The sequence below is a fragment of the Carcharodon carcharias genome, chromosome 13, assembly GCF_017639515.1.
Source record: "Carcharodon carcharias isolate sCarCar2 chromosome 13, sCarCar2.pri, whole genome shotgun sequence".
NCBI classification, from domain to species: Eukaryota; Metazoa; Chordata; class Chondrichthyes; order Lamniformes; family Lamnidae; genus Carcharodon; species Carcharodon carcharias.
The window spans coordinates 90,571,843-90,592,165 of record NC_054479.1 but is presented as its reverse complement, the minus strand read 5'-3'; the positions used below and the strand labels follow the sequence as shown (position 1 = coordinate 90,592,165).

The 20,323-nt window shown below is 43.9% G+C and overlaps 1 protein-coding gene across 3 annotated transcripts in view; it reads right to left on the bottom strand.

Moving 5' to 3' along the window:
* Positions 1–20,323, bottom strand: part of abcc9 (ATP-binding cassette, sub-family C (CFTR/MRP), member 9) — a 204,227-nt gene that overhangs the window by 164,690 nt on the left and 19,214 nt on the right. For all 3 annotated transcript variants that reach the window (XM_041202434.1, XM_041202436.1, XM_041202435.1), the window contains exons 2-4: positions 19,646–19,787; positions 2,607–2,728; positions 1,245–1,411 (exon numbers count right to left, since the gene is read on the bottom strand). In XM_041202434.1, coding sequence (XP_041058368.1) covers positions 1,245–1,411; positions 2,607–2,728; positions 19,646–19,787 — 431 coding nt within the window. The remainder of the gene's footprint in view (positions 1–1,244; positions 1,412–2,606; positions 2,729–19,645; positions 19,788–20,323) is intronic.

The window sequence follows — 20,323 nt, the reverse complement described above, 5'->3', positions numbered from 1 at the left end:
CAGACTTTTGACAGCATAGATAGGGAGAAGCTGTTTCCACTGGCAGCAGGCTCGATAGCCAGAGAACACAGTTTTAAGATTGTTGGGAAATGATGTCAGGGGGTGATCAGTCTTGCATTGAGCTGAAGTTATGAACCAAATTCAAGCAATTAAGATGACAAATGGTATATTACAAGAGGATTTGAGTGCAAGAGTGAAGATGCCTTACTGCAATTACATAGAACCTTGGTGAGACCACACCTGGAGTATTGTGTGCAGTTTTGGTCTCCTTACCTAAGGAAAGATATATTTGCCATAGAGGGAGTGCAACAAAGATTCACTAAATTAATTCCTGGGATGGAGGGATTGTCCTCTGAGGAAAGATTAAATATTCAGGACCTTTATTCTCTAGAGTTTAGGTGAATGAGAGGTGATCTCATTCAAACATACAAAATTCTTACAGGGCTCGACAGGTTAGATGCAGGAAGGATGTTTCTCTTAGCTGGGGAGTCTTGAACTAGGGAACACAATCTCAGGATAAGGGGCAGGCCATTTAGGACTGAGATGAGGAGGAATTTCTTCACTCAGATTTCTACATATGAAAAACATCAATGGAAAAAGGGCTAGTGCAGGAAAATGGTGTTAAAGTAGGAGATTAGCCATGATCTCATTGAATGGCAGAATGGGTGTGAAGGGCTGAATGGCCTAATCCTGCTCCTATTTCTTATGTTCTTATAAATTGTACCGGATCAAGCTTGAGAACACGATTGACGAGATAATATGAAATGCTTTGCGTAGTTTTACATATTAAACTTATCCAGTCACACTGTGCAACCACATAAATACCATGGCTATTAAAGCAGGTTTGAGGTTTTGAATTCTGGCTCAAGTGCCTCATGTCATTATTCCCCAAATTATCTCTACCCCTACAAGATTCAAGTCAGGAGTGTGCTGGAATACCTTCCACTAGCCTGGATGGTGCAGCTGCAAAAATATTCAAGGAGTTTAATGCCATCCAGGACAAAGCGACCCACTTGATCAGTAGCCTATCAGCCACCTTAAGCATCTACCCCTTTCACCTTGTGTGTGTCACTGCGTTTTTAGTTTCAATAAGCCCGGTATGAATGCTGCAAACTTCAAACTGACACAGTTTACTATGGGTAGCAACATGATCTGTGTTTGCTGGGCCAAGTTTTCGCCTTATTTCTTGTGAAATTAGCATTGAAAACTCCACTTGTTTACATAAGGGGATTGCAGCTACTTACCCTGAATATGATCACATTTATCTCAATAGCCATCAATGATCCATAAAGAAAAACCAACATGAGCGTTATACAGAATCGTAGCTGGGACATGCCCACTCCGTGATCACAGTACTTCACCAGTTTAATGGTTTTAGTGATAAAAGCCAGGACCCAGTAGATAAAAAGGGCTGTGAAAACAAACATATTTAATCACAACAAGTTCTTGGATTTGTACAGCGACTTTAATGCTGTAAAACCAATCAAGGTGCTTCACAGGAATGCTTTCAAACCGAATTTGACACTGAGCTACTTAAGGAGATATCAGGGCAGCTCAATCAAAGAATCAAATTTCAAGAAGCAACTTAAAAGGAAAGAGAGAGAGTTGGAGAGGCAACAAAGTTTAAGGAGGGGCATTCCATAATTTTCTGATGGCATTGCCACCAATGGTGCAGTGAAGGAAATTAGGGCATGCACAAACTGATCTTAACACAACAAAACTTCTTTATGCACAGATTTAGGCATAAAATTTAACCTTTTGTTTCAAACTTTACTTTGCTTTTGCAGGACAGTTTCTTTTGGAGTGCAGACTGAGTTGGTCTCCCAAGAATTGCTGAGGTCCTTTCTGTCTCTTACACCATCCGTAGCCATTTGTGTTTTCGTAAATATCAGAGCCACGAGAATCACCTTCACCAGCTGATCTCACACATCCAATTACGTGGGGCCCAGGGGGCAGAGAAAGGGGATGCCACCAGCAACATAGGTGTCTCACATTGCCAGTAAGGTTGGCACCTGATTATCAGCATAAAGTGAGTGCCCTGGCCCCACCCCACTGCCGCCAGTGCCTACATTCTAACCACTCTTTGAACTCCAGTAGTAAGGCCAATACAATTGTACTTTTAATTGTCCCCTACCTTAAGGATTTCTTCCCCAAAATCTTACCCAGCCCAGTGAGGTCAACTTCTGCCCACCTAGAAGTTGGAACATCTAATGCCACATGATAAACCAGCCTCCTGGGGTTACATCAGGTACCTAATGGGCCAGGGAAGTGGAAAATTCCTGCTGTAGGGATTTTCCACCTTTGACTGCTGCCGCCTTAGAAATGGTTCACCTAGTAAGGGTATGGGCAGAGACGTTGGCTTTTATAAAGGCAACCAGGAAACTTCCAACTAAAGCTCTCAGCATGTCCAGGTCTTGGTTTTATTCTGAGAGATTCCACAAGGCTCCCATTGAAGGAAATTCAGGACTGCTGGGTCTGTTAATTATCAATTGTTAAATTACTTTTGCTTTTCCCAACACCGAAACACTTTGCTCTGTGATAATATATCAGGAGAATTGTAAATCAGCAATGGTTTTGCCCACATGAAATTCGAAATGTACTCTCACCTAGTAGTAACTTTGGAAAATTGGAAGTTTCAATATTATGATAGTACACGATAGATGTAATTGCAGCTATGAATCCCATGATAGCAGGCATAAATAGATGAAGGTGACGAGTATCCATTTTTCTGTTGCAGTAAAAGAACAGGAAACAAAATGAGCATTTGGTTGAAACATAGGATTATTACTTTTGGGATAGGCATAAGGTACCATATTAAACAATTAAGCAATATGCAAATCATACAAACATACAGCACAGAAGGAGGCCATTTGGCCCAGCATGTCTGTGCTGACTCTTTGAAAGAACTATCCTGCTCATTCCTCAAAGCCCTTCAAATTTATTTTCTTCACAAATAATCTTTGTTTTGAAAAGGTTTCTACCAGCCTTTCAGAAGTTCACTCCAGGTCATAGCAACTTGCTGCATTAAAACAAAAGTCTCCTCATTTCCCCCTGGGATTTTTTGTCAATTATATTAAATCAGTGTCCTCTAGTTACTGACCCATTTGCCAGTTGAACCAATTTTTCCCTATTGAAAAGTTTTAAAATTGAGAAACGTTCAAGAGAGGAAAGCTGCTACAGGGACAGTTGATTGCCAAAGCGGTTAGGTAGAAGGCCCGTCTCAGTTCTCTGGGACTTTGTCCCAGTTGTGTTAGATGATTTTAGGCCCTCTGGTCCTCACCCCCACCCACCACCCATTGCCTCTATACATTCCATACTAACTCATGCCAACTCATGCCCCCCAAAGACCCCCATGGCCCAATATTCTGTTCATGCAAACTCATGTCCCCAAACACCCCTCTGGCCCATTATACTGCCCATGCCAACTCATGCCCATTTGCTCAGTATGCATTATGTACATAACCAATGACTCATATAATAACAGTAGCAAGTGTAGAACTGCTAAGTTAGAAAAGAAAACCCATTCACAAATCTTTTGAAAAAAACCTTCTGTTTCTACAACCCTATAAAAGTGTCAATCAGAGAGACCATAAAATATCAATAACAAAGGCTTCAAACACTTCGCACCTCTTAATCTTGTCCAAATAAACATTGAGACATTAACAAAAGAGATCACAGAAAGAACAATTTATTATAGCCACTTGAGGATGTTAATCAAACAAAGCCAATAATTCACTTCAATTGTTGATATAGAACCCCATGCTGAGCTAATGCTTTTATCTTATGGTGTAGAGGATAACATATTGGCATGGATAAAGGATGGTTAGCTAACAGGAAACAGAGAGTAGAGATAGATGGGTCTTCTTCAGGTTGACAAGCTGTAACTATTGGAGTGCTACAAAGATCAGTGCTGAGAGATTGACTATTTACAATCTATTACAATGGCTTGGATGAAGAGGCTGAAGGTATTATAGCTAAATTTGCCGATGACTCCAAGATAGGTCAGAAAGTAAGTTGTCAAGAGTTTACAAAGGGATATAAATAGGTTAACTGACTGGGCAGAAATTTGGTAGAAGGTATATAATGTGGGAAAATGTTACCATGCCCATTTTGGTGGGAAGAATAAAAAAACAGCATTCTATTTAAATGGAAAGAGATTGCAGAACACAGTGGTACGGAGGATTCTGGGTGCCCTGGTACATGAATCACAAAAAGTTAGTATGCTAGATACAGCAAGTGATTAGGAAGGCAAATGAAAGTTGGTGTTTATTGCAGGGCGAATGGAATATAAAAGTAGGGAAGTTTTACTGCAGCTGCTCAGGGCTGTGGTGCAAGCACATCTGGAGTGCTGTATATAGTTTTGGCCTCCTTATTTGATAAAGGATATAATTGTGTTAGAAGCAGTTCAGAGGAGGCCCACTCAACTCAATCCTGGGATGGGGGGTTAACTTATGAAGAAAGGTTGAACAGGTTGAGCCTGTATCCATTGGAATTTAGAAGAATGAGAGGCGACCTTATTGAAACATATAAGATCCTGAGAGGGATTGATAGGGCGGATACTGGGATGATGTTTCTATTTGTGGGGAAGACTAGAACTAGGGGACACAGTTTAAGAATAAGAGGTCTCCCTTTTAAGACAGAGATGAAGAGACGTTTTCTCTCTTAGGGAGTTGCAAGTCTGTGGAATTCTCTTCCCCAGAGAGCAGTGCAGGTTGGGTCGATTGACAAGGGAGTAAAGGGTTTTGGGGGCAGACAGAAAAATGGATTTGAGACCACAAGCAGATCAGCCATGACCTTATCGAGTGGCTGGGCAGGTCTGAAGGGCCGAATGACCTAATCCTGCTGCAAAGTCCTATGTTCCTATTGGTCTGAGCTCTTGCCAAGCCTCGATATGCATGCTTGGCTGGGATTGTGGATTGTGGATTGTGGATTGTGGATTGTGGATTATGGATTGCAGACTGCGATCAGTATCATTCTCCCCTCAGCCCAATCTGGTGCCGCTGCTCTGAGACACTGTGCACACTGTGGTGGGAATTCCTGATCCTGTGAAATCTCGTCAATATCAGGAATTGTCTTCCCCTCACATGCAGAAGAACTTTAATTCTGCCAAAGCACAGATACAGGGCAGGGTGTGGGAAGACACAGAGAAGGCCAGTGCCAGTGCGAAATAGAGGTGCAGGGTCGGGGAACTGGAGATCAATGCCAGAGTAAACTGGGGGAATAATCAAAGAATTGTGTTAGAATAAGGCTGAGCTGGGAAATTAGAGAAGATAGTAAACTAGTTGGGATGGGGGAAGAGGAGTGTCAGTATAAACTGAAGGAAAGGAGAGAAGAAGAATGCTGGCATGTACTGTCAGTGGGTTGGGGAGAGAGAGACAAATCCCATTTGAAGCTGAGGAGAGGAGCAAAAGATTGACTTCATGTCACCCTCATAAAGCATTTGTCAACCACATTTAGAAGGACAGTATCGATACAGATCAACAATATTTCAGTTGCTCCACCAGACATGAGGGAAAATCCCTATCACTTTTGATACTACCTTCCACTACACATCCAATGAGATGTTGAGAACAAATCCATGTTCCACTGCACTGTCAGTGTAACTACATGTCACTTGCCTTAATTCAAACCTGTCTGAGTAGCTAGCTATTCGAGGCTTGTGTCAGCTGGTTTCCTAGCTTGATTTAAATGTTCTAGTCCTACATTAATGTGTAAGGTTCCTTTAAATAGGTACTTAGTAACCTTGGGAAATTCCCCGGGGGAAAAATTTTAATTCAGGCCAATATCAGGGGCATGGTTTGCAATGTGCAGTAACCAGGGGCCCATCAAGGCAAGCAGCAAGCAAACTTTATACCACCTGTTCACCAACATGACTATAGCATGCAGCTCATCATGGCACATGCTGATGTCTGGTTTCATGACCAGTAGGGGGCCCAGCAGCCTGCATCACTAGCACAACATACAGTTGGATTAGACTTCTTAATGACAGCCTGCCTCTCTTAAAGGCTTACTCAGGTTCTCAGCTGCTGGAATAGTGACAGGAAGGGTTCAGTGGAAGGAATTGGGCTAAAATAGAGCAGCAAAGCAGAGAAAACTCCTAGGTTCTTGGATGTGGTGCTGGGGTCCTTAGTAATGGAAGCGCAAAGCAGGAGAGAGACAATGTTTCCGTGGGAGACCAGGAGGCCTTTAAGGCACATGCTGTGAAGAGAATGGGAATAGGTAGCCATGGATGTCAATGGTCGGAGTTTAGCCTGATTGCAGTGCCACAAAAAATTCAAAGATTTCATATGAGTAGTCAAGATCAGTGAATCTTCACAAGGCATCACTTACACAATGTGTCACCATCCTCTCAATCCATCAAAGCCTCATCACTCAATCATCAGAAATCAGAACTCTTGCCAAACATTTGATGGTCCACCTAACCCTCATACATTTACCAATGCTGCCAGCCTCACAACCGCCTCTCTAGTGGAAGGTCAAGTTAAAGTCATGAGACTCATGCTTGTTTCCATGCAAGTCCAGATTGGTACCAGGTAGGCTCAGATTGCTGCCAATGTGGCTGTGGATGATACTACTCAAAAGGGGCTCATTGGCTCAAACAGCAGTCCAACAAACCATGCACCAACAGAATACTAGGGTTGCCGACCAAAGGAGTGACAGTGGTTCCATGGAATACGAGCTTGCTGTCCTCTCTCAGAATGACAACATTTATCCTCTCACCATAGGCAACGGCATGGGCATTGGAATGCCAATCAGCCAGCCAGCCCACACTTCGGCTGCCCAGGCCAAGGTGATGCAGTCAGAAGAAAGGTCTTAAGGCCCAGACAGTTTGAGAGCATCCTCCAAGAACATCTGCAATCTCCCCCATTGAAAGTCAGCAGCCCTCCACCTGTCATGGTGCAGCCACTGGGGAAACACTATGTAGGAGCATTAGGCCAGGCAAAGGACAGGCCAAAGGGAAAACATAAGGGTGAAAAGTTCAGTCTCGTATGTATTATTGGAAGCGTTGTTGGATAAAATTGCTATGGAATGGTTTTTTTTTGGTGGTTTTATTTTGGGATATTGGCCAAGAGGATGCTGTAATGCTACATAGTGGAGGGATTGAAAGATGGGAGATTATAGGGCAATGGTGATGTGTGGATGAGATCACAGGAAACCAAAGTCTGAGTACCTGCTCAAGACCAGTCCATCTGGAGAGAAGGTCCCAGATGCCATCCCCTCGTCCTTCTCTGGAGTTGTCCCAAAATAATGCCTTAGTGGCAGGGGCTGCACCCTTACAGCAGATCACCAAAAACTTGCAGGTACACTCCGGCGACTGTTGGCACAACTAAACCCCCCTCCCCCACCACTCTTAACCCCAAGTAGTTGAAGCAGTGGACCGATTGTTCCAGGACACCAATGGTTTGCTCTATGCCATTTTTGGTTGCTGGATGTCTCTCAGTGTAGGTGTGTCATCCACAAGATAGGTGGTACAGTGTAGTCATGAGCCAGTTGTCGAGTGGATATCCCTTGTCACCCAGCATCTGATTCTTCTCCTGTTGTATAAGTTGTTGTGAATGTTTGACATTTGGCATTCTTGTGTTTATCCTCATGAGTGCAAGAAGAAAAGCTTCAGCAACATGTCTCTCTTTTCAGTAACGAAACTGTAATTTGATCTGGTTTGAAAAAAAGAGTCCTACAAAATGTTCAGTTACTCTCCTTCAGATATTTAATGGTATAATGAAATGGATGAGCATTCAGTTAATCTTGAATGATGAAAGGCAAATATTGTAAGTCCATTTTACAACAAGCTTGTATTTTAATGTTTTAATGAGTCCAATTTCCAAGCAATTTCTGCAGGCCCTTTAACTTCTTTGCAATTGGATATCTTTGAACCATTAATATGATGGGATCACTAGGTCAAGAGGGAAGACACTGCAGAGCCGAACATCTTGTATCAGGACAGATAGCATCACCCATGTGGACAGACGAATTGATGTGAGAAAGAGGTAGGGATTGAGTTTCCGTTATAATTTATTTTAATTATTAGATTTTCTTTGCAATTTTACATTTTCTAGTGTAGAACATGTATCTAGGTTAATTTTTACCAAGGATTCTCTGCTTATTCTCCAGAATCTTTCTGAGCTTACAGCAAACTAAAAGGATAGATTAGCATATTTGGGACTAAGGGCTCAATGGATATCAAGCCACATGCCAGAAAAGTAATAAAACAAAGGCAACAGATTAGACATTCCTCTAGTATGTGTCATTTGCACCAGTCTCTTTCTCGTTCTCTGTTAGCATCCAGGCAAAAATACCTTTGGGGATACCTCAGATGTAGATGTCAAGATATGGGAAATCCAGAGCATTTTTCTTACACAATTGTTCATACCTTCTATTCCAACGTTTATAGAAAATGTTCTTGTTCATTCAAGGGGCGAAATTCTGTGCCATTCCAATGGTGAGTTTGTGGGCAGGAGGGCATTTAGTTGGGCAGGAGGGTGGTGGGTGAGGATCCTTCCACTTTCCTGCCTCTATCCCAATTACGTCTATGGTGGGAAGGCCCATGGACGGCCTTCCCATCCCATTGTCAATTAAGGCCTTTAAGTGGATAATTAATGCCCACCTAAGGACATCATCCTGCCGCAGCTGGTATTAACCCAATGACAGACGGGGTCTCGGCATGCAGGGGGCACAACAAGCAAACCCCAGTGTGTTAGCTTGCGGGCTCCTAGGAGGGGGTGGGTGGTAGTGCCCGATCGAGGGGCCCAGCATCTGTAAGGGGGGGGTGGGCACTGAAAGCCTCCCGCCTGCTGACTTCCCTCCCCACACACAGCACTGCAACTCCCACCCTGCCATTACTCACCTGTGCCTGATGCCTCCTCAATCTTAAGCCTCTTGGGCTTTAGTGCCGGCAGCAGCCACCACCTCCCCAGTGGTGAAGCTGAGTACAGAGGAGCTGTTGGCCTCTAATTGGTCAGCATCTCTGGGTGGCCAGGATTTCCACCTTTGGGATCCTGGGGGAAGGAGCAGCACAAGATGTGGCGGGCCTTCCTGAAAACGGGCAACAAGGGGTCTCGCCAGCTCTCCAGCTGGTAGCTGAGACCCCTGTTGCCCCCACAAAATCCTGCCCAAGGTCTTTGCTGCATCATACTTTCCCTCATGGAGTCAAATGGTGTGGTGGTATTGTTGCTGGACTACTAATCCAGAGACCCAAGGTAATGTTCTGGGGATCAGGGTTCAAATCCTGCCATGGCAGATGGAATTTGAATCCAATAATAAAAATCTGGAACTAAAAGTCCAATAATGACCATGAAGCCATTATTGATTATCATTAAAAGCCCATCACTAATGCCCCTTTTGGGGAATGAAATCTGCTGGCCTACACATGACTCCAGGCCAACAGCAATGTGGTTTCCTCTGAAATGGCCTAGCAAGCCATTCAGTTGTATCAAACTGCAACAAAGCCTCAAAAAGCAATGAAATCGACCTAGGCACTGGAAATGACAGTGGCAAAATCAGCCCTGTCAACCCTGCAAAGTTCTCCTTACTAACATCTGGGGACTAGTGCCAAAATTGGGATAGTGGTCTCACAAGTGAGTCAAGCAACAGCCTGACATAATCATCCCCACGGAATCATATCTTACAGATAATGTCCCAGACACCACCATTACCCTCCCTGGACCACAGGCAGGACAGACCCAGCAGAGGTGGCAACACACTCCATAAAGTCTCATGGCATCAGGTCAAACATGGGCCTCCTGCTGATTACCATGTACCACCCTCCCTCAGCAGATGAATCAGTGCTCCTCCATGTTAAACACCACTTGGAGGAAGCACTCAGGGTGGCAAGGACACAAAATGTACTCTGGGTTGGGGGCTTCAGTGTCCATCACCAAGTGTGGCTCGGTAGCAGCAAAGCTGGCCGAATCCTAAAGGACGTAGCTCAGACTGGGTCTATGGCAGGTGGTGAGGGAAAAACATACCTGACCTCATCCTCACCATACCTGCCTGCTGCAGATGCATAAGTTCACGACAGTATCAGTAGGAGTGACCACCGCACAGTCGTTGTGGAGACCAAGTCCTGCCTTCACATTGAGGATGTCCTCCATTGTGTTGTGTGGCATTACCACCATGCTAAGTGGGGTAAATTTTGAACAAATTTAGTAACTCAAGACTGGGCATCCATGAGGTCCAGTGGGCCATCAGCAGCAGCAGAATTGTGCTCAAACACCATCTGTAACCTTTTGGCCCATCATATCCTCCACTCTATCAATGACAATCAAGCCAGTGTATTAACCCTGGTTCAATGAAGAGTGCAGGAGGGCATGCCAGGAGCAGCACCAGGCATACCTAAAAATGAGGTGTCAACCTGGTGAAACTATAACACAGGACTACTTGCGTGCCAAACAGCATAAGCAGCAAGTGATAGACAGATAGATAAATAAGTGAACCCACAATCATCAGATCAGAGCTAAGCTCTGCTCCTGCCACATCCAATCGTGAATGATGGTGGACAATTAAACAACCCACTGGGGGAGGAGGCTTCACAACTATCTCCATCCTCAATGATGGGGGAGCCCAGCACATCAGTGCAAAAGATAAGAATGAAGCATCACAATCTTCAGCCGGAAGTGCCAAGTGGATGATCCACCTAGGCCTCCTCCAGAGGTCCCCAGCTTCACAGATGCCAGTCTCCAGCCAATTCGATTCATTCCACGCAATATCAAGAAACGGCTGAAGGTACTGGATACTGCAAAGGCTATGGGCCCTAACAATATTCTGACAATGGTATTGAGGATTTGTGCTCCAGAACTTGTCATGCCCATAGCCAAGCTGTACCAGTACACCCACAACACCGGTATCTACCCGGCTATGTGGAAAATTGTCCAGATCCTGCACACAAAAAGCAGGACAAATCCAACCCAGCTAATTACGGCCTCATCAGTCTAAGCTCGATCATCAGAAAAGTAATAGATGGGGTCATTAACAGTGCTATCAAGCAGCACTCGCTTAGCAATAACCTGCTCACTGATGCTCAGTTTGGGTTCAGCCAGGGTCACTCAACTTCTGACCTCAGTACAGCCTTGGCTCAAACATGGACAAAATAGCTAAGTTCCTGGAGTGAGGTGGGAGTGACTGCCTTGACATCAAGGCAGCATTTGACTCGGTGTAGCAACAAGGAGCCCAAGCAAAACTGGACTTAATGGGAATCGGGGGAAAGCTCTCCATTGGTTGGAGTCATACCTAGCACAAAGGAAGATAGTTGTGGCTGTTGGAGGTCAGTCATCTCAGCTCCAGGGCATCACTGCAGGAGTTCCTCAGGGTAGCGTCCTAGGCCCAACCATCTTCAGCTGCTTCATCAATAACCTTCCTTCCATCAAGGTCAGAAGTGAGGATATTTGCTGATGATTGCACAATGTTCAACACCATTTGCGACTCCTCAGATACTGAAGCAGTCCATGTCCAAATGTAGCAAGACCTGGACAATATCCAGGCTTGGGCTGACAAGTGGCAAGTAACATTCACACCACACAAGTGCCAGACAATGGCCATCGCCAACAAGAGAGAATCTAACGATCAGCCCTTGATGTTCAATGGCATTACCGTCACTGAATCCCCCTCTATCAACATCCTGGGAGTTACCATTGACCAGAAACTGAACTGGACTAGCTATATAAACATTGTGGTTACAAAAGCAGGTCAGGGGGTAGGAATCATGCGAGGAGTAACTCACCTCCTGACTCCCCAAAGCCTGTCCACCATCTACGAGGAATAAGTCAGGAGTGTGATGGAATACTCCCCACTTGCCTGGATGAGTGTAGCTCCCACAACACGCAGGAAGCTTGACACCATCCAGGACAAAGCAGCCGCTTGATTGGCACCACATCCACAAACATTCACTCCCTCCACTGATGCACAGTAGCAGCAGTGTGTAGCATCTACAAGATGCACTACAGGAATCCACCAAGGCTCCTTAGACAACACTCTCCAAACTCACAACCACTACCATCTAGAAGGAGAAGGGCAGCAGATAGATGGGAACACCACCACCTGCAAGTTCGCCTCCAAGCCACTCACCATCCTGACTTGGAAATATATCACCGTTCCTTCACTGTCACTGGGTCAAAATCCTGGAGCTCCCTTCTTAGCAGCACTGTGGGTGCACCTACACCACAGGGACTGCAGCGGTTCAAGAAGACAGCTCACCACCACCTTCTCAAGGGCAACCAGGGGTGGGCAATAAATGCTGGCCCAGCCAGCGAAGCCCACATCCCGTGTACCAGCCTTCCCTGGTTGTCTAGAGGTTTCAAGTTCAATATGGATTCACTGCCACAGCCTGGGATTGATTTCCATTCAGTAAGCTGAGTTTCTCCCATTGACATGGGTAGGGAATTGGTTCAGAGGTAGGAAACAGAGAGGAGGTATGAATATCTACTTCAATTGTGAGGGTGTGACTAATGCTAACCCCCGGGGACCCATACTGGAACTTCAGCTTCTTGTTATATTTTTTAATAATTGAATTTGATGAAAGACGAGAGCCTCATATTCAAGTTTGCCAATAACACTAAATTAGGTGACATATTTGTGACAATACCAGACCAGGCCCCCAAATATGGTTACAGCTCTGGACCAGTAATGTTTTATTTAAAGTCAGCAATAAAAAAATAGATTTCCTCACAGATTAAGTAATATAGTTAGGAGCAGAAAGTTGCAAAGGGACATTGTTAGTGTAATTGGACAGAACTGTGGCAAATAGAATGCAGTGTGGGGAAGTACGAGGTCATTCACTGAGATCTAAAATATATTGGAGCATTGTTTAAATGGTGAAAAGCTAGGAACTGTGGACAAGCAGAGAGATTTAGGAATCAATGTAGAGAAATTACTAAAAACTAGGGGACAGCTATAAAACCATCATTTTAAAAGGCTAACAGAATGTTAGCCTTTCGCTCAAGGGGACTGGTATACAAAGGGATGGATATTATACTACAGTTAAAGCTCTGGTTCGACTCCATTTAGAGTATTGGGTTCGTTCCCTGGCACTGCATCTCAAGAAAGATATATTAACTTTGGAAGGAGTGCAGTGTTGATTCACCAGAATTATACCAGGGCTGAAAGAGTTAAATTATGAAGATGGGTTGCTTAGACCAGACTTGTTTTCCCCCTAGTATAGAAAAATCAGGGGTGATCTAGTTGAGGTGAGGTGATTAAAGGTTCTGATAGGGTACATAGAGGGAAACTATTTTCTCTGCTGGTGGAATCCAGAACAAGGAGACACACTCTTAAACATTTTTTTATTCATTCATGGGGTGTGGGCATCACTAGCTAAGCCAGCATTTATTACTCATCCCTAATTGCCCTTGAGAAGTAGCTCTCGAGGCCATTTCAGAGTCAACCACATTGCTGTGGGTATGGGGAGTCATGTGTAGGCCAGACCAGGTAAAGATAGCAGATTTATCTCCCTAAAGGACATTAGTGAAGCAGATGGGTTTTTACAACAATTGACAATAGTTTCGTGGCCATCGTTAAATTTTTAATTCCAGATTTTTATTGAATTCAAATTCCACCATCTGCCGTTATGGGATTCAAACTCAGGTCCCCAGAACATTACCCTGGGGGAAGAATTTTCTCCCCATCGGTGGAAGGGGGGGGAGGTGGTGGGGAGGTGCTGAGTGGGAGCAGGCACGAGTGGGCGCGCAGGTGAGCATGACGCCCACTCAGAAACACTGAGTGCTCCCTGTGCGGGCAGGGGGAGGAGGCTGAGTGCTCTTTCATGCATGCACAGCACTGCCTCAGGAAGAGTAGTTTGATTATCAAAAATTTTAAAATGTTTTTTTTTCATTATTTAAGACATGTCCCCCCATGTGACAGTAAACATTTCATGAAACCTCATCCTGCCTGTGGATGAGATTTCATGATAAATGCGAAGGCCGCCTGGGCTCTTCACCTGCCCGCCAACCTGGAGGTTGGACGGACAGCTCCGTTAATTATTCTAATTAGTTTTAAAATGGCCTTAATAGGCCTTTGGCAGTTCGGCGGGTGCGCAGCCGACTCTGGTGCACACCCACCGAACTGAAAATTGGAATGGCGTGCAGTGACATCAGGATGCATGCCCGACATCACCATGCATCATTTCATGTGTCAGCGAGCGGGGCCCACCCCTATACACTGACCCGAAGATTCTGGCCTGGGTCAAATCAGTTCTGTTGAAGGGTCATGAGGACTCGAAACGTCAACTCTTTTCTTCTCCGCCGATGCTGCCAGACCTGCTGAGTTTTTCCAGGTAATTCTGTTTTTGTCTCTGGATTACCAGTCTAGTGACAATGCCACTACGCCACCACTAAGAGCTAGGCTATTCAGGGCAGGGATGTAGTGCTGCCAGAGCACCACTCTGGCACCTCTGACCAGGGCCCGGGAGAGAGAGGTGCAGATGGTTCCAAACACCAGACTCAATGTTTTAAACGGAGTTCTCTTCACCCAGGCCAGAGCTTAGGACCTGATCCCAGCTTTAAAAAATCAGAATTTAGAGTTACTGTGCTGCTACTGGGGAAGTTTGGAGAGGGGGAAGGGTGGGCAGTTTGGGGATGTTGGAAGGGGTTGGGGTGGAGGGGGAGTAGGAATCGTTATTTGGTTCCATAAATGTCAACTTTACAATGAACAAAATCACAGATAAACTAAATGTTTACTGTAATTTTCTCAAAATTATTGACAGATTTTTTTTTTAAAAGACAGAATTGCTTCTTTTGTTCTGGAAGAGTGCATAGTGAAGACTTGAACTGGAACGCTTTTAGAATCAGGTCGTCCTTTTAAACACATATTAAACTACAGATTAGCAATTCCCAGTAGTTAATTATTTTTCACACTACTGGGCCATTTACTTTCTAATGAGCCACTGAGTCATTCTGTTGAATTTGTTCAGGCCATTAAACCAAGAAGTAGGAATCTGCAAAAATTGGCAGCACCGTCCGCTTTTCACAATTTCAACTTGCAATCAGGTGGCACTAGAGAAGTTACAAAGGATCCCAAACCGGATAAACCACATGAACAAAAATAGCAGTTTTGAATTCATTGTCATTATTAATACAAAATTTATTAACATAAATCAAGCATCAGCATTGAAAACTAATCCTGCGCCCACTGTCATGTCTTCTCTCACAGTGTGTTATGCTTTGAGGAATCCCTTTGCGCTTGTTCTGATGTCTTGACACATTTCTGTGCAGCAGTAATGTGTTACTTGAGCAATATCCAAATGGGAGGAAAGCTACAACAATTAGAATGCATAACAATCCCAAATGAGCATCAAGAGTACAGGTGTCAGCGATTGGGGACCTGAATGCAATTTACATTTTAAAACAATTAGGGAAATGTTAATTACCAAAAATACATATAGACTATGGTGTCAGATATAAAACAATTTGTATGCGCCCTGAAAGTGATGCAGCTATTTAACCTCATGTTGAAACCAGTCTCCTTATATTTTTTGCGCGCTCTTTTCCCTGCCAATTCTACACTCTGGTCTGAAAGTTACATGTGCTCTGGGATTGGCCAGAAAAAATTTCTTTTTGCGAACACCCTGACTGGTGAAGAAGTTTCACAGGGGCGGGGTCGGTCAATCAGAGCAAAGAAAATGAACCTCACCCCCCAATTTTCACTTTCCCTCCCAATACTACCATCAAAGCAACGAGTGGTTAAAAGGAAAAGCTCGTTCAAGTAAAGCTTTGCAACTAGAACAAGGACTTACCATTTTGTTTCATGGGTTGAGTCCTGTATTAAGGCAGGTAAGCTGCCTTCACTGTCTATGGGAGAGTGGGGATCATCTTTCATTACTTTGGGGAGAATTTTCTTCCCGTCGTGGTGGGGGGGGGGTTGGGCGGGAGCAGGCGTGGGCGGGCATGCAGCCCGCAATTGGCTGTGCGCTGCCATTTTACGTGGGTGGGCCAAGTAAGGCCCGCCCAGCGTGATGCACACCCGGAAGCCCTGAGTGCTCCCTGTGCGGGGGGGGGCGGGGGGGGGTGGGGAGTAGGCTGAGTCAGGGCCTGAGCTCTATCGCGCAGACTCGCGAAAGAGCACAGAAATCGCTGCCTCAGGGAGATCAGTTTGATTTTTAACAAAAAGGGAAAAAAAATTTAAGACATGTCCCCTCATGTGACAGTGTCACATGAGCTGGGACATGTCTATGAATTTTTGAAAAAATTTTTATTAAAATTTAAAAACCTTCATGAAATCTCATCCCGCCCGTGGATGAGGTTTTATGATAAATGCGAAGGCTGCCTGGGCTCTTTGCATGCCCACCAACCTTAAGGTTGGATGGGCAGCTCAGTTAATTATTTTAATTGCTTTTTAAATGACCTTAATAGGCCTTTGACAGTTCAGCGGGTGTGCAGCTGACTCCTGTGCGCGTCCACCAAACTCAAGGTGTGAATGACACAGTCCCGACGTCACTGCACATCACTTTACACATCAGTGCGTGGGGCCTGCCCCAGCTCACTGACCCAAAGATTCTGGTCTAAGTCTGTTCATGAAGTGTGAACTCCGCCCTCCCCCTTCCCCCCCACCCTCAAATGGGATATAGAGGCACTGGTTAATAATAGATAACTGCAATTTGCATTGGTTAATGAGACTAAATGGATTCATTTGAATAATATCTTGCCACACTTGCACAAAATCAACTGCATTTAACTTATAACCCATTCTAAGGCAATGTTCAATATGTTTGGAATTCAGATATGGCTAATTGCATTTTTGATTAATAAATGTTAAATAAATAGTAGACACAGTCATTGGGCCTGTGGTCTCAATATTCACATGCACATGAAATTTAATCCTTTTGTGCACTTGTTGGCAAAATAGTAAGACAGAAATGAGAGCATGCAAGGGTCTTTTGTTCATTGTGAGCACTTTACAATACTTCCTTGGTAACTGAATGGTGAGAATATTTGTTAAGTAAATATGACATGTGAAACACATTTACCTGTATTATTTGAATGCATGTAAGGGGTTTTCTACTAAGATTAGCACATGTGGCTAAAATAGTCGTACCCTGTGCACTCCTATGAGTAGTCAATAATTTCCATTAGAAAACACCATCCTAAGGCAAACTATTTACAAGCTTAAAACTTATGTTTTATGGAATAGAGTGCATCTCTGTGAACAGAATTGTAGCATTTCTTGAACAATTTAGGAATCTTGGCAGATAAAAACATTAGCACTGCATAAGAAGGTTATTTATGGAGTCATGGTTCTAGGATAAAGTGTGATATCAAATTTATGTAGCACTATAGAGATAGCCAAGGGCAATTGGGAAATAATCTTATGAAGCACTTACACTTTACTGTCAATTAGGAACACAGATCCAAGTATGTTTGCAGGGCATTTTTGTAAGGGTTTTCAAGTTATAGCCATGACAAAGGGTAAAATTATTTAATCATCTCACCGTATCAGACAGATATTCAATCTTTTCCATTCAGCAGGGTTTATTTCAATGGAAATGGCTCTTGTCTCTCTACATCATAGTGCTTTCACTTTGCTTTCCTTTGTGGGTCCATAGAAAACTTGCTTGCTATGCTGCAGTTCTTTTCTCACTAAACACTTGGAACATTTACAGCATTCCAGTAGACTTGGTCAACTACACTCTGCACGATTTTGGGTATCATCAAGATGAGGGATATTAGAAAGAAAGAACTTGCATTCAGATGGTCTTTTTGTGAGTGCTGGATGTCCCAAAGCATCTTGACTAACTTTTGTACAACAGGGTCCCACAAATAGGAATGAAAAAGAAGACCAGATAATAGGCCAGATCTTCCGGCCTCCGGAACGCCAGAGTCCAGATATACGACCCAAGATGCATGTGCTGGTAAATGGGATTAGGTAGGTAGGTCAAGTGTTTTTCACGTGTTGGTGCAAACTCGATGGGCCGAAGGGCCTCTTCTGCACTGTGAGATTCTGTGATTCTGTAAGGAGGATAATGTTAGACTTCAAGAGGATATAGACAGGCTGGTGGAATGGGCAGACACATGGCAGATGAAATTAAATGTAGGGGGAGGATGAGAGAGGGGATTGATGAGGGGAGGAGAGAGGAGGGGGGAGAAGAGGGCATGGAAGGGGGAAGAGAAAGTATGTGGGATGGGAGAGGAATGAGACAGGGGGAGGAATGGGATAGGGGAAGGACGTGGAGGGAGGTGAAGAAGTATGGAGGATTTGGGAGGTGAGGAGACGGAATGGAGATAGGAGGAAGGGTGGGAGTGGGAGGAGAAATAGTCGGGGGTGAGAAAAGAAGTGGGTGGATTCTGACTCGCTTACCCAGGTTACTGGGTTAGGGGGTGTGGAGCAGCCTTTGGGAGGGTGAATTTAAACACAGGGTCCGAATCCTTCAGTCAGGTGCTAGGGCTAAGGAACTGTCACCACCACTGGTGAATCCTCAGAAAATAAGCTTCATCATTTACTGAATGAACAAAAGTGCAGGCAGATCAGTGCAAAGTATTGTCCTCCTTAGGGCTAACATTCCCCTTTCATAACAGCAGAACCAACACCAAAAGAAAACACACAAATGCAAAATTGATGTTGCGATTCTGCATATTTTTAGAAAACAGAAAATGGTGCAAATATTCAGCAGGTTTGGAAGCATCTGAGCAGAGAGAAACAGAATGGCTTCAGATCCGTGACTGTACCTATGTACAGTAATGGAAATATTTAAGAGATGCAACAGTTAACAGCATATCAGAGTGGGGCTAAGTTAAGCTTTTACAAATGTGCTTGATGGAAACATCTCAGTATTAAATTGACTAAAAGACGTCCCAGGAATGAACTTAGATGCCTGAATAGGTCTCCAGAGCTGCCTGATCTTGGCCATGTAATCAGTCAGTCACGTCATTCAGTGATCAGACAAATGCAGCATATGGAACTCAAAGATTACCTTAAATGCAAAGAGAGCCATAGGCCGGGATTTTCCAGCCCCATCTTGGCGGGTCCCACCGCGGGACCGGATGATCCCGGCAGTGGGCGGGACTGGAAAACCCTGGTCATAGTTGCAGAGATCATAGGAGGTAGGGCGGGAAGAAGCCATTGAAAGATTTAAATGTGAGGATGAAGGTTTTAATTATGATTCGTGAATTGCAGATGGATGGATTGTCTTTGCAGGTTGTCATGAAAAAAAAGATTATGAGCCACAGTTTCCATGGTGAACCTTTGCCTGCTCATGCACTGCTCCTCCTCATGCCCAGGCAGCAGACTCTTATGGAAGATCAGGGCAAAACCAGTTGGACTCATGTCCTCTGTGCTCCTCCATCCTGTTCCACTATTATGTACCTCCCAATGGGTACATCAACCAAGCTTGCCGACATATAAAACCTCCCATATACTGCAGTGACCCCTTTGAGATTTTCCAGTTCATTATCCTCACTCAAGGCAGATTCGACCGATATAGGTTGATTAGTTCTTTAGCACTTTCCACCAACATTTACCACTTTTATTTTCATGTCAACTCTGTCACTAAAATTAGCAAAAGCAGGAATTTTTGCGTTTAAAATTCCATTTCACCAAGTGTGAGCTCTCAATGCAATCAAAACAATGGCGCTATATTTTTTAGTCTTATGGTTACATTTTCAATATTCCATTTGCAATACCACAATGTTTGAAGGTGTTAAATTTTAATAAATCCAAACCATACCGATCTGAAACCATTCCCTCTGCAATTTCGCAGACGAGTACAAAGAGGAGGATAAATGTGAGAATCCAGCGGAAGCTGTGTCCAGGGAAGTGCAGCCATGTGTTATGGTGGATCTGAACCTTCGAACTTTGACTTCCCCAACCTGAAATTCAAAAATTCAATTTATATTTAGAAAATAAATAATAATATATTGTAAAATTGAAGAGTAAAAGGTAGCATATAAATATGGAATACACTTAAAAAATAATTGTTTTTTTTTCATTCTTTCATGGAATGTGGGCATTGCTAGCAAGGCCAGCATTTGTTGCTCATCCCTAAATGAACTGATTGGCTTGTTGGGCCACTTCAAAGGTCAGTTAAGTGTCAGCCTAAAAGGCATTGGCAAACCAGAAAGGCTTTTACAACAATTGAAATAGATTCATTATTTACCATTACTAGCTTTCAATTCCAGATTTTATTAAACTAATTTAAATTTTACCAGTGGGATTTGAATCCACACCCCCAGAGCATTAGCCTGGCCTTCTGGATTACTAGTCCAGTACCATTACCACTACACCACCATCTCCCCCAATCTTGACTTTGGACAAAAGTGTACAGAAAGCATTATTAGATCAGCTACCCATTATACATCCCTTCCTGATTGTCATTCACATTGACTTCAATACAAGTAAAAGTTGG